This window comes from Sarcophilus harrisii, chromosome 5 (assembly GCF_902635505.1).
Source record: "Sarcophilus harrisii chromosome 5, mSarHar1.11, whole genome shotgun sequence".
Classification (NCBI taxonomy): Eukaryota; Metazoa; Chordata; class Mammalia; order Dasyuromorphia; family Dasyuridae; genus Sarcophilus; species Sarcophilus harrisii.
This window is the reverse complement of record NC_045430.1, coordinates 53,437,507-53,451,749: the sequence shown is the minus strand read 5'-3', so window position 1 is coordinate 53,451,749 and position 14,243 is coordinate 53,437,507. Positions and strand designations below refer to the sequence as shown.

Below are 14,243 nucleotides of genomic sequence, written 5' to 3'. Positions count from 1 at the left end.
GGTCCTGCACTTATCTGTTTCCCTTCCCTTCCCTTCCCTCAGCCATGTACATACGCTTTTCTTGGTTATCCTACCTAAGGCCTCTTACCTGAAAGAGAATTCATTAGATTGAGAGAGAAATCTAAAAGTCAGTGTTCCAATTTGGAGGAGAATTCAAACATTGCTATATCCTCACATGACGCCCAAATTCTCAGTATTTTGCAAAGAATAAAAACACAGTGTTTATTAAAAGAATAATATTCTCAGAGAAGAAGGAAGAAAAGAGTAAAAGAAATAAATTTCTTACCTCTCCAGTATGCCACAGATAGCCACAGTAAAAGAAGACTGATCAAGTAGAAGAATGTGACACAGCAGAGAGAAAGCAATATAGGGAACATGGTATCCAAGAAAGGCACAGAAATGGAAAGAGAAGCTTTTGAAAAATTGACTTAAGAATTCCTTTTAAATATTGTTAATTAGCTTATATCTCTCTCCTCACCCTGAAGAGTAAGAAAGAATCTTTTGTTTTTTTTCTTTGCTTCATTAGGAATATTTTTCCAGTATGGATGTAATAGTTGTATTTTCATATGTGATCATGAAGATTTCTTGCTTTAAGAGCCTTAACTTATCTTCAGCTCATTGTTTAAAAAAAAAAATTGTTATAGTATGACTATGCAATATTTGCTCTGAACTATCTCCATTTTATGTTATGTGTCAGGAAAATGTATCCATCTCTTGGTTGATGTTTGATTTTTTCCTAAGATAGATATTGATTGCTTCTGTATTACTCCCTAGGAGCTGGCAACCATCGCTACTTCATGGGCTATTTGTTCTTCTTGCTTTTTATGATCTGCTGGATGATTTATGGTTGTATTTCTTGTGAGTATAAATACCATCTTACTTTATTAAAAATTAAATTTCCAAGTACTTGCTTAGGTACTATTAGATTGTATGTCCATATCATTAAACTATATGTTCATTGCTAATGCACAAACATTAGTTTGTGCACTATTGTCTTTTAGAGGTTTCATTCACCATGATGCTATAAATAAAGTTTATATTATATATTTAATCATGAAAGGAATATTGTTGATATTGCATAGTAGAAAGCAACAAAAAGGTGACTAGTTATTATTTCTTTTTTGAGTTATTAGAACTAATTTTTGAATGTAATTATGACTAAGCTTAGTCCCAGAGAAAAGTTTAAAAAAATGCAACTCCTCTGGGGCAGGTAATTGGTGTAGTAGATAGAGTATCAGCTCTGCAGTCAGGAGGACCTGAATTAAAATCTGGCCTCAGACACTTAACTCTTCCTAGCTGTGTAACCCTGGGCAAGTCACTTAACCCCATTTGCTTCAGCCAAAAAAAAAAAAAAAGAGAAAGAGAGAGAGAGAAAATGTACCTCCCTCCATGGGAATGGACTATCATAAATAAATGCTATTAAATACAAATTGATGGCTCTACTTGATTTTGCTGAACACTCCAGCTTTATGAGTAATGACTTAATGGTTGGAGGCAGAATATATTTGGAAATAACAACCAAAGGTTGAATAAAAGAAAATAAAACAGGTATTCTTTGATGTGACAAAAAACCAAAAAACTTCCACATAGACTTGATGTTTTTCATTATCTTTATTGGAAAAAAAAAAAAAGTTTTGCCAAGATAGTAGGTAAACAAGATATTTATAAATCTTGAAATGTTTTCAAAAAATGAGACATGAGTTATTTTTTTAAGGTATTTTAAAATTTATTAGGATAAAGGAAGAGTTTTTTTTTTTTTTTTGGTATCAGTTTTAATTCATCTGATAATATGGGTAACTGTCAGGAGAGTGGGTCATTTTGCCTTCTGAAAATCATTTGAAAGAGGATTAAATAAAGAAGTTAGGATACTTCAGAATGATAGATATCAACGTTTGATAGCAACTGGCATAGAAAGCTGTATTTCTAAACAAGTAGGCATAATTGAGATACAATTGAGACACAGTCCCAATATGTAGTTCAAGAAATTGTAAAAGCTTTAATTAGAAGTGGTTACTATAATGAGCAAGTTAAAATTTCTCCACTCCTCTTTATAATGAGCTACCAGGCCCCTAGCCAAACCTGAAGCATCTTCTGGTTATAAAAAGAAAATAATTGCCAAAAAAAAATTTTTTTTTTCCCCCAAGGGACAAAGATTTTATTATGCTGCTAAGAGCATGCTAACTGCACAGGATTGTTTTGTTTTTTTAAATTAAGGGAAGGGATTTTAGCAATTAACATGGGAGAAGAAAGTTCCCTAGAAGTAACTAGGAAGACACCATTAAGGAAAAGATGCTATGAGGAGGGATTATACCATTGACTGACAGGCTAACCATAAAAGCACCCCAGAAAGAGTTAGCAAAATAATTACCATGGACTAGATCTTTTTTAGGGGAAATATAACCTCAGGGTTTGACATCATAATACTGCTTTATGATTTGAAACTATAACTGGAGTTATGATGGTTTGGTCAATACAAAGAATTCAGCTAAGAATTCAATCTGAGACTTCCACCTGCGTTAGTAAAAGTTCACTTGAACAAAAGGCCTAATCAAAATTTAAAAAAAAAAAAAAAAAAAGGTCTATTTATAATCCTAACAGTACTCCTCTCTAATTGCCTGAAGGAATAGCTAGGCTTCCAGATTGTTTACAATAATTCAGACTCTTTTGTAGCACTCTTTGGGCATGTGGGACAGAAGATCTCTTTCTTCTGAAACTACTTGCTAAAATGGAGTGTTGAGTTATCCCTGACTTAGAGGTCCCACTCAAAGAGGTGATGACTCTAGGACCTAGAAACTGGTCAATGCAGTATCCGGTGGATGCCTTGTTGTCTCAGGCCAGTGTTGACAATCATTTAAAGATTAGCTACAGATTAGAGGATATTATAGGGTGACCAAGGGCACATGTGCTAAAATACATTGGGTAGACAGAATGAGGGGCTGAGGGAGCTTCCATGGAAACATGAGTAAAAAATTGACTTTACTCCAATTATACTTACTTAAAATGGTCCAAGCCACACTTATATATCTAGTAACAATCAGATGACTAGGTCAGATATCCATTTACCTAGTTGTTAAAGATATAGAATAGATTTAAACATTTTGTTATGCCACAGTTTCCTTTGATTATTCTACCTCAGTTTCCCTAATTGCTCTACCTCAATTTCCCTGAATTGTTCTGCCTGGTTGCAACACCCCTCCCCCCAATCATCATGATCCATAAAAGGAGAAAGACCTTCTATCTTAGACATCATGACTCCAGATTTTCCTTATTTATCAGAATGTCTGGTGCCTCCCCCCATCCTGTCAGAACCAGATTGATAGTCCATTCCCTCTCACAGTGCTCTGACTCTGCCCCTGCCTTGATCTACTCCCTGGTAGCTTGGACCCATGTGCATATATTTATTTCAAGGGAAGCATACATTGATAACTGGATGCTGGATTCTTGGAGATGATAGTCTCATTCGTCCCTGGGACCAAATCATGGAACCATTTGGTCCCAGTAAATCTCTCCCTTTCAAATAAAATATTAAAAACTCTCTAATCTCTATCTTGCCTCAGTTTCTCCGGCATTACAATTTCAGATTGAAAACAGCAAAATCTTACATGCTTGCATTGTTCTCATCTCTTATGCTGATCACTTGCTCTGACTATAGAAATTTGATATAAGAAAAAAAAGCAGGGACATGATTATTGGCAAGCTAAAAGCATCCTTAGCTCTGTTTGAATTCAGGTAAGACCCATAACCAATCAAGTTGACAACCAATCATACAGTAACAATTCTACTTCATACCCAAACTCAAGAATAATTAGGTGTGAAACCCAGGAAATTGAGTCAGAAGGATCCCATTTTAAGGGAAGCTTAAGGTTGTCATGTCAGCTTTATTGCAAATTTTGCATATAATATTTTTGCACATAATATTTGCACATGAAATATTATGTATGCACCTCCAATTAAAACTATCATTGCATGACAAAGAGGAGTAATTTTAATACTTTTTTCATGACTATATCACACTATTTTTTATTAGTAATAGACATACATTGTTTATGAAAAAGTTGGTTTAAAAAAACTTTTTTAATAGTATCTTCAAAACTAGCAACTTCTGCTTCTGCTTTGGTTATAGATTGGGGTATCCATTGTGAGACAACTTACACAAAGGATGGATTTTGGACATATATTACTCAGATTGCCACATGTTCACCTTGGATGTTTTGGATGTTCCTGAACAGTATTTTTCACTTCATGTGGGTAGCTGTATTACTCATGTGCCAGATGTATCAGGTATGAGAAAGCCATTTGTTGTGTTTAAATGATATGCTACTTGGAAATTGTTTATGATTATTTTAGTCATCTAATAATAATTCATCCTTATATACGTCTGGTTTACAAAACCTTTTTCTCACAACAGATTTGTGAGTGAGGAATGAATGAAACGAAATGCTTACCATTTGCAAAGCATTCCATTAGAATTAGGCCAAGTAGAAAAGCAAAGTCTGTCCTTCTCAGAAATTCACATTTGATGCAACAGGAAATTCATCTATTGCTGCCCCAGTGGTTACACATAAGGAAACTGAATCTTAATGAGATTAAGTGACTGGCTAACACAGAAAACTGCTGAGTGTCCAAGTTTGAATTGTAACCCAGGTCCTCTGATTTCATCATTCATCATCCATTTCATATTATGCTTGCTTCTGTGCCATGTTTCTTAATAGACTCAAAATTCTTCCTATTCCAATCCTGAAACCCCATCCTGTAAGCCTCATTGTTATATTTTCTTCCTCTTTTAATTTTACTATTACTAGTAATAAAAATTTTAAGGTTAATTTTTAAAAAATTTTTTATTTAGAAAGAAACACATATTTGTACCTGTCTGATTCTTTTGAATCCATTTGAAGGAAAAAACATGATGTTGGATTATTTATTACTTAATTTTGTGCGTTTATTTTTTTTATTCTCTAGTAATTAAGAATCATTTATATCTAAGTATAATGTAAAGTGGTTATGGCGGAATCTGTATTATCCAAATGTAGGTTAATATCACATTCAATGGAACAGGAAATTTCATTGTTAAAATAACTAGATAGACAAACTTCTGTGAATGATTTTAACTAGAAAAGTTTATCTATGTATAAATGCTTTATTTTCTTTTTCTCCCTTGACTCAAAAAAATTCTCTTATTCTTTTGACTCAAAGAGTTTCTTAGAAAATAATTAACCTCTCTCCCACAATTTCTTCTCATCTTTTTAAGTTGTTTTTTTATTTCTGAGAATTTGTTTTCTTACTGTTAAAGGCAAGAATTGTATTTTTTCTTTTTATATTGTGTAGTACTATATAATAGATTTGGATGAATCGATGAACAAAAGAGCCTTTCACTTTTAACATTGTCCTAGGTGGTAATTATGTAGATTCAGAATGAATTGCCTAAGTTTACTATCCTGTTGCTTCACTAACTAGATTTTTTTTCTTGAAGTAGGATTCTAATTGAGAGAGAAACCTTGCTGTTTGACCCCTATAGTTTGCTGGGTAGTTGTAGCAAAAGCACAGTCAATAGAGATTTAAAAGAAACTCAGTGGGCATATAGAATTCTCGTTTAAGAGGTTGAGATTCCTAAGTAGTCCTTTAGTCTAGTCCTCCTCATTCTACCTATGAAGTCAGAGAAGTAAAATAACTTGCCCAAGTTATTTAAGTAGTAAGAGAGAAAGGATTGGAATCCAGCTCCTATGATTCCAAGGCCAGGGGTCCTGATCCCCTATTTCATTTTCATCCAATCTGAATGACTCTCTTAATTCAAATCAACCATGATTTTATCATGATATAAGGAAAGTAGATTTAGAACTAAAAGATCTTATGGGATGGAAGCAATCAAAAGCAAAATTAAAATCATAATAAGTAATAAATTTAAATAACTCTTTTTTCCTTTAGTCTTTATTATCTTGGATATTAATTTTTGAAAGTATTTACTTAATTGTTCTCCTTTCCTTGTCAATTATTTCTCCTCTCTAATCTTTCCTCTACTTAGCTGCTAAAATGATATTCTTAAAGCACAAATTAGAATACATCACTTCTATATTTAGGCCATTTGATGAGTTCTCTCTTTTCCTATCTCAAAATACCACATCATTCTCCCAGCTCATTCCCTCTTTCTCCTCAATTTCTAATAAAGAAGTCATTTTTCTCCTTGCAAAGACCACCCTCTCTAAAAGGTTTACCTAATCTTCTCCTCTTGTAACTTTTTCAGTAGATTGGAACTAAATCATCTCTCCACATATCTCTAAATCTTCAACCTGTCTTAGGATTTTTTCCTTTCTTCATTCAGATATGTTCAGGTCTTCTTATCCTTTAAGAAGCAAAAGGAAAAAATCCATCATTGGACTTTTCTTTTTCCTGATGCTGTCATTCTAAATCCTCCTTTCAATTTATCTAGAAATTTTTATTCTTTACATTCTTCTGAGTTTTTGTGTTTCCTGATTCTTCCCTTGCCTATCTGATTACTCCTTCTCAGTCTTATTTGCTGGCTTGTCACTATTATTATTCTGCCTAACAGTAGATCCATCTCTCTTCTCTCTCGGTAACCTCATCTCTGTGTGTATGACTTACAGATTTCCATATTCATTCCCAATCTCCTTCCTGATTTCAGTCTCACCATTTGCCCATTGGACATTTCAAATTGGACATGATACAGACATCTCAAACAAACATTATTCCAATCTGAAAGGCACCCTCATCATTCTTCTACTCTCCAAAATTTGTAACCTTGGTATTATCCTGCAGTTCCCATTCTCTCTCACTCCGTGACCAGTCATTTGCTAAATCTTGCCATTTGTCCTTCCACCACATCTTTCACATCTGATCCCTTTCTCTGTTCACACATCCCTCACTTCTTGTGTAAATTATTGCATCAATCTCTAGGTTGCGCTCATTACCTCAAAAGTCTCCTCTTTGTTTCATCCTACATACTGGTTTTCCTCAAGCACAGGGTGACCATGCCACTCACCAACTAATCCATTCCCAATGACTTCTTTTTGTCTCTAGGATTAAATGTATACTCTGTTTAGCTTTTTAAACCCATCAAAAGCTTGCTCTAATATTGATTAATAGCTCAGATTAATTGCTATCTTTAACAAGAAACTTATTCCAGTTTCTCCCTAATTACTTCTGTACTTTTCCTGTAACATTATTATGTTTTATCTAAATTTTTGTTGAGGTCAAAGTTTAGCTTTTGTGTATCTGCATCTAATCCAGTGCCTCCCCTGTAATATAAGGGAATGTAATATCAGTACTTAAGAAATGCTTTTTCATTGATCAAAAAATTATTTATATGTTCAGATGTATTAATAGTTTACTTTTTCTTTCTCACAGATATCATGTTTAGGTATTACTACAAATGAAAGGATGAATGCCAGAAGATATAAGCACTTTAAAGTTACAACAACATCTATTGAAAGTCCTTTTAAGTAAGCAAATATTAGTCTGTTTTTTGTTTTCCTTTACTTTGCTAGATAATTGTAAGATTTTTTTTGACCATTTCACAGATTTCCTGTAGATAATCAAGTAATTTAGCATTTAGAAATTTATGACTGAAGCCAAGTTATAATATTGGAAATTTGTTTTTTCATGAGAATATTTCTTTTTGCACATGTATTTTAGTTTTAAAATTTCTTGCAGAAATACCAGTAATATTCTGGATTAATTTCCCCTCAGAATTATTTGCATTTAATTTAATGGTACCTAATGGCAGAAGGAAAATCAAATTTGATAATCCTGTCAATAATATATTTGGGTGTCTGAATAAAAGTGAATAACTTCCATTATGTCCCTGAATGTTAGTTTGGGCATTTTGCATTCAGGTCTGCTCTTTACATTCCCATCTGTATCTTCCTTTAAAATAAAATAAAAGCTAGCAGACAGACCTTGGAAAGGAAAATTGAGATAAGATAAGATTTCTTTTCTGAGGAGAATGATTTTGGAAATAAATCAACCTCTGGCAGAGTTGTAATTGAGATGTTGAACTTCTGTGTTCTTATAATTTTTCACTATTATTTATTTTCATTGTTATTCTTTTAGCTATCTGCCAGGTGCATGTTTCTGTGTATTTTCTTATACATTTTCTTAGAGGGAGGGTTTTTTTTGTTTTTTGTTTTTTTTTTTGGTGAGGCACTTGTAAGTTAAATGACTTGCCCAGGATCACACAGCTAGGAAGTATTAAGTATCTGAGATCAGATTTGAACTTAGGTCCCCCTGAAGGAAATGGTAAACCACTTTAGTAGCTTTGTCAAGAAAACCCCCCCAAATGGGATCATGAAGAGTTGAAACAACTAAAACAACTGAAATGATTGAACAACAAAAACCATTTAACAGCATATCAACAAATTATCCATTTTGATAGATCTAGTTTAGCGATTGCTTTTTGATAGACTAGATCTTCCAAGAAAGAAAGAAAAAGAAAAACAAGAACTTAAAATTACATAATTGTTGGTATTTTTACATTATCTCACTTGAGTTTTACCAAGTTTGTGGGATAACTGGTAAGAATATAGTTCTGGGGGCAGCTAGGTAGCACAACGGATAGAGCACTAGCCATGAAATCAGGAGGATCTGAGTTCAAATATGGCCCTGAGGCCATACACTTCACACTTTCTAGCTATGTGACCCTGGGCAAGTCACTTAACTCCAATTGCCTAAGCAAAAAAAAAAATATATATATATATGTAGTTCTGTTTTTACAGTTAAGGAAATTGAAACTTAGTTTAAATAATCTGTTCAGTGTCACCCATGCAGAAAAGGGCTCCAACCTAGGATTCCAACCTAAATCCAAGAGCCCTTTCCATTATACCCTATTGCCTCCCTCCCAGAATGGCATGCAACTAAATGCCTCTCTATTTTGAAAGCAACTAAAAGACCTGCCTGAATTTTTTTTTTTAACCAAAGAGTTCTCTTTCATCAATATATCTATCTTTGAATAGTTACCATCACTAGCTGTTGAGAGTAAGGAAATTTATTTTTAAGAGTTATAACAAAAGATATATTTTTTAAATTAATAACTTTAATTTATATATAACCTTCAATCCCACATTTACTTCTTCCCTTCCCCAAAGAACCATTCATTGTGGCAATTTAAAAAAAATAAGGGGAAATAAGAAAGTAGTTCAGGAAAACTGATCAACACATCACCAAAATTTGGTAATTTATGCCATGTTACACAACCCTATTCCCCCAAGTTTTCCTTCCGTTTTTCTCTTTGGGCCCATTCTTGGTCATTGTAATTATCTGTCTTAAAGGTTGCAAAAGATGCTTTTGGCTTTGGGATCCTGCAGTGAAATATTACACTAATGGACATTTTGTGCTTTTGCTTCCTAGCCATGGATGTCTAAGAAACATTATAGACTTCTTTGAATTCCGATGCTGTGGCCTCTTTCGTCCTGTCATTGTGGACTGGACTAGACAGTATACGATAGAATATGACCAAATTTCAGGATCTGGCTACCAGCTCGTGTAGCGCACCCCTTTTATCCTGTGATCGAGTCTTCTCTGAATGACGCCTGGAAATTGTGTCTGTTTTTCTCTCACTCGAATCCACACCCTTTGAACAATAGCATGCTCTGTGTAGGGCTAACCCTGAATCTTACAGCACTTTCTCTTCATCAGCTTTATTGATAAAAGCCAGCGTGGACAGAACACACTGCCACTGCTGAAAAAGGAGAAAGACCATCAACAGATCAGGACTTGTCTTAATGTGGGATTTTACCGCGTCCTCCTCACCTTTTGGATTTTCTTTCTTGTTTTACTCCACACAAGAAGCAACATTTAATTAAAAAGTTGGTGGATGCTACACAGATGAAAAATACTCAATTCAAGTGAAGTTAAGATTTATAGTAAAACACTGTATTTGATGATGCAAGTTGATATTAATAACATTGCATTTTGTTTTAGTGCTGGGTCTTAATTCACTTGAGTATTTTGTGCATTGAAAAATGTACATTTGAAGACTGATGAAAATCATGTCATTTTATTTGGGATCCACTGTAAGACTGCTATTGAAGAATGAAAGACAGGAAAATAATGTTCACAAGAATGCTGCATAAGATTTATTCCTGTCAGCTGATATAGAGCTGATCTATTACAGTACAGTGAAATAATTGTAAACACTTTTTTCTGAGGTTGTGTGGTTTGAAAATACTTTGCAGTAAATTCGTTTCCTTTGTTTAAGCTTAAAAAGCCCCTACACAGTGCATGATACACCTTTGAATATGTATGTTAGAAGATATGATCCAGTGAACAATAAATTGGAATTTAATTTGGTATTTTGAATATCATAGAAAGTTTTCAAAATTATGTTATTTGAACACTAGGAAATAGTCCAAATACAAAAACACATTAAAAAAACTCCCCCCAAAACAAAAGAAAGGTGACACTTTCAAGGAAAACCATCAAAGTAGAATCAAAGAAGTGAGTGAAAAAGCTCAGTGACCTAAAGAAATGACTTTCTTTCCTTAGTTCTATGTTGCAGTATAAATTATAGGCATAATAATGAAAGAGAAAGAGAGAGAGAGAGAGAGAATATATGAATGAATATGCCTTCAGATAGCATATGTGAATAACAGAAAACCTAGTGGTTCATTCTGATCACAATGACTTGTCAGCAAGTGGAATTTAGCCCCTAAATATAGCTAAATGTTCACAAATTGTTTTTTGAAATTTTTTAAGCTATCTGAAAGAATTTCAGAAAGGCTTTTTACTTCTTGATATGATGCACTGATCATTTTTGGTTACAGCATTTCATTATACCATGGTGAAATTTAATTCACTTTCTTAACTATTGTTTACAGAGTGAGACTTGGTTGAGTCCTCTTAAGTGCTGTAGCAAACTAGTGGTTCGAGAAACCTGTGAGAAGAAACAAGGGAGGGGTGGGAGGGAAGGGAAGCTGATAACAGATCCTAGACCAGTGTAAAGAATGTGTATCTGTACATAAATAATTTATCAAATAGTTTTCTCTTTGTGAGTGTGTGTGGTAGTATATTTAAAATTGCTCATTTCATTTTATCCAACCAAAAAGAATAGGAAAATATCTAATGAGCTTCTAGTGATGTTCAGTATTGCTGTGAATAGGCATTATACCCTGCAAGTTCACTGCATGTCTTATGCTTGGTAAAAATAGCATTTCCTGTAATATGGAAATTACAGGTATTAAAGCAATCTAGAGGTATTCCCGCCCCTTGCCTTAGTAAGAGGAGCAGTGAAATTGTAAATAGTTAATGTTCAGTATTTCCAAGTACGATTTTTTTTTCCTAGCTGTTTCTTTTATCAAAAAGACACACAGCAAAAATGCAATCTTAAAACCTGAACATTTTAATATTGGAAAATTGACATCTATATTTTATTTTTAGAAAGGGAAGAGATGCATTAAAGGGGTGGCAACGGAGCTGTATCATTTTGTCATAGAAGGAAGGTCAAACAACTGATAAATTTTAAAAATGTCTCTGCTGTTTTTAATTATTCATTGGGGGGAAACCTCAGATAATTTTTTTAATTCAAAAGTTATTTATAAAATGCTAGAATTTATTATTTTAACTTTTTATATTTTGAGTCAATTCACATAAAGACTCAGTTGCAATTTTTACATTTTTATCAATGGTTGAGAAACAGTGTATAAATGTAAGTGGTTTGACCAAATTTGGATGAATATTGTCATCATGATCTTTCTCTGTGGTGCAATATTCTTTCTATATGTTTAAAAAAATAAAAAGACTAGATGAGTTCATCTTTCAGAATAATAGAAATGCCCGTGGAATTCACAGGTACCTAGAAACAGGTACCTGGATTTTAGGGCAAATGCTGACATTTATCTTTCATCTCACAGTACAGAGAGATCTCTAATCCTGAAATGGTTAGAAGGCCAAGGGCAAACTATGCAGCAGTGTACCGTCCATATAATTATTTTAAGGGCCTTATTTGTAGGGAATCCACTTACCCACTTCAAAAGATTTCGTGTGAAGTTGACCCAGACGAAGAACAGTTCATATCATTGGACACATTTTAAGTAAGTAGGAATTTAGTCAGTCTCAGCCCTGAGTGTATATCATTTCTTTGAAAGTTTTCATGTTTTTGTGCCCACCCAAATTAATTTGAAATACTAATGTGCACAATACTGCATCACTACATCTTAGCTATGGATATTTTGGTTTTATATTTTGTTTATTTATAACTGTGCCAAGTATTATTTTTACTACTGTCAGGATCTTGTGTTACATTGTGGAACAAAAACCCTGTAAAATGTTTAATAAATTAGCTCTCCTTACATAAATTAAATCTGTCAGATTTTTGTAAATTATTAATCAAAATAAATATTGACTATTAAATACGCCTTTTTCTTGTATTCTTTCCCATCCCCAACTTAATATGGTTTCTTTGGCCAAGCAAAATGAAGAGTGGATCTAAAAGGACAAACATGTGTGATTCTCATGTTCATATATTTATGTAGCTGAGAATAAATTTGTATGTGAGGAATTCTGAATCATTCATAACCCTTGACTTTTCCAACTTAAGTCTCAGTAATTCAGCTCAGGTTCAATATGTAGTTTTTTTCCAGATGTGATTAAAAGCTTATTTTCTGTTTCTTGGGAAAGTATATATTCCTTCCCTGCCCATTCCCTCCACAGAAGGCATCTTGAGTCAATGGGAACATGCTAGAAATAGTGAAAGTGAAAGTACAATCTTAAGCCTTATGTGGTAACTAGCTAATCAGTTGTTAATGAAGGCAGAAACAGCTACATTGTTAAGTGCTTTCTAGTATCGGGTTCCAAGAATACAAACGAGATAAAAGACGATTCCCCACCCCCAAAGAATTTTGTATGGTGTCATACAAAAAAGTTACATACAAGATAAATAGGGACTAAGAGGGAAGATAATTAAGAATTAAGAGGATTTGAGGGAGAATTTGTACAAGATACAATTTCAATTTTAATTGAGATCTAAAAGAAGCTGGGTAAGATCAATATTTGGAGCAGGGAAAAAACCATCCAAGCATGGGGGATACCCAAAACCAAGAAATGTTTTGTTCATGGACCAGCAAGGCGGCCAGTGTTCCTAGATCTAAGATTGCAAGGTTTAAGAAGTGTAAGAAGATGAAAAGGAGACTAGGTTTTGAAGGACTTTGAATGTCAAAAGTATTTTGTATTTGCTGTTATGGGCAATCAAAAGCCACTGTAGCAGATAAGATCAGACCTATATTTGAGGAAAATCACTTTGGTAACTTAATGGAGCCATATATTGGAGCAGGGAGAGATCTGAGGCATGATCTATTAAAGCAGCAGATAGAAGTGGTTCAGCTTCCCAACCTTGCTCCTGAGTTGTCTTAGAGGGTCAGTAAAAACCCTCACTTGCATTTTTTATTGCTAATAATGTTGCTGAACGAAACTAAAGGAAATGACTAGGTCCACAATAAATTTCTATCAAGACAGTCCTATACCCTCCCTAACTGGTTTTCTATCTCACCACAGAGGTTATATTTTCTATCTTGTCTCCCTTTATCAGCTGAAAACTTTGCTTGCCTTAAAATATATATATATATTCTTACCCCCCTGACTATTTTTTCCTCTAAACTCTGTGAAGACAAAAATAAGACCAATCTTATATATACCCTTAATCCTCCCTTTTTCTTAGGATGAGACTGATCCTATCTCCACTGCCTTAAAAATGCCCATCTTCTTATCTTTAACAGTCACTGTCTTTTCTAAAATTCCTCTAAGAGAAAAAAAAAATCAGTACTTACATTTCGCCTCCTTTCACTCTGATAAAATCTGCTGAAATCTATCTTTTATCCTCAGAATCAAAATATTCAATTGAAATTGATCTTTCCAAACTTATTGATGTCTTAACTACCAAATCTAGTGATTTTTTCTCAGTCTTCTTATCTTCTTCGCATTTCACATTATTGATCTTCTCAGCCTTAATACATTCTCAGGATCTTCATTGACTCTGTCCTCTTGGTTCTCCTTTCAGTATTTTGCTGGGTTTTCATCCATGCACACCTAATAAATTTGGGTATACCTGAAGACAGGATTGACTCTCTTCTCTTTCTCTTCCCCTTGGCGATCTCAAGCTATCACAAATTCTCAGAGGACTGCCAGATTTATAAACCTAAACCTTCTCTTTCAAGATTCCAAGTCTCATATTACCAATTTACTATTAGACACTACTGTCATATCATGACTCAAACCGGTCTAAAACAGAATTACCTTTCCCC

The 14,243-nt window shown here is 33.8% G+C and overlaps 1 protein-coding gene across 2 annotated transcripts in view; it reads left to right on the top strand.

The window, feature by feature from the left end:
* ZDHHC17 (zinc finger DHHC-type palmitoyltransferase 17) overlaps positions 1 to 12,362 on the top strand; it is a 94,331-nt gene extending 81,969 nt beyond the window's left edge. Inside the window, exons 14-17 of one of the 2 annotated variants that reach the window (XM_031941250.1) lie at positions 775 to 858; positions 4,124 to 4,281; positions 7,360 to 7,454; positions 9,358 to 12,362. In XM_031941250.1, the coding sequence (XP_031797110.1) occupies positions 775 to 858; positions 4,124 to 4,281; positions 7,360 to 7,454; positions 9,358 to 9,496 (476 nt within the window). In that variant the 3' untranslated portion in view covers positions 9,497 to 12,362. The remainder of the gene's footprint in view (positions 1 to 774; positions 859 to 4,123; positions 4,282 to 7,359; positions 7,455 to 9,357) is intronic. The other variant, XM_012550484.3, reaches the window with a different exon arrangement.
* The last annotated feature ends 1,881 nt before the right edge of the window (positions 12,363 to 14,243 follow it).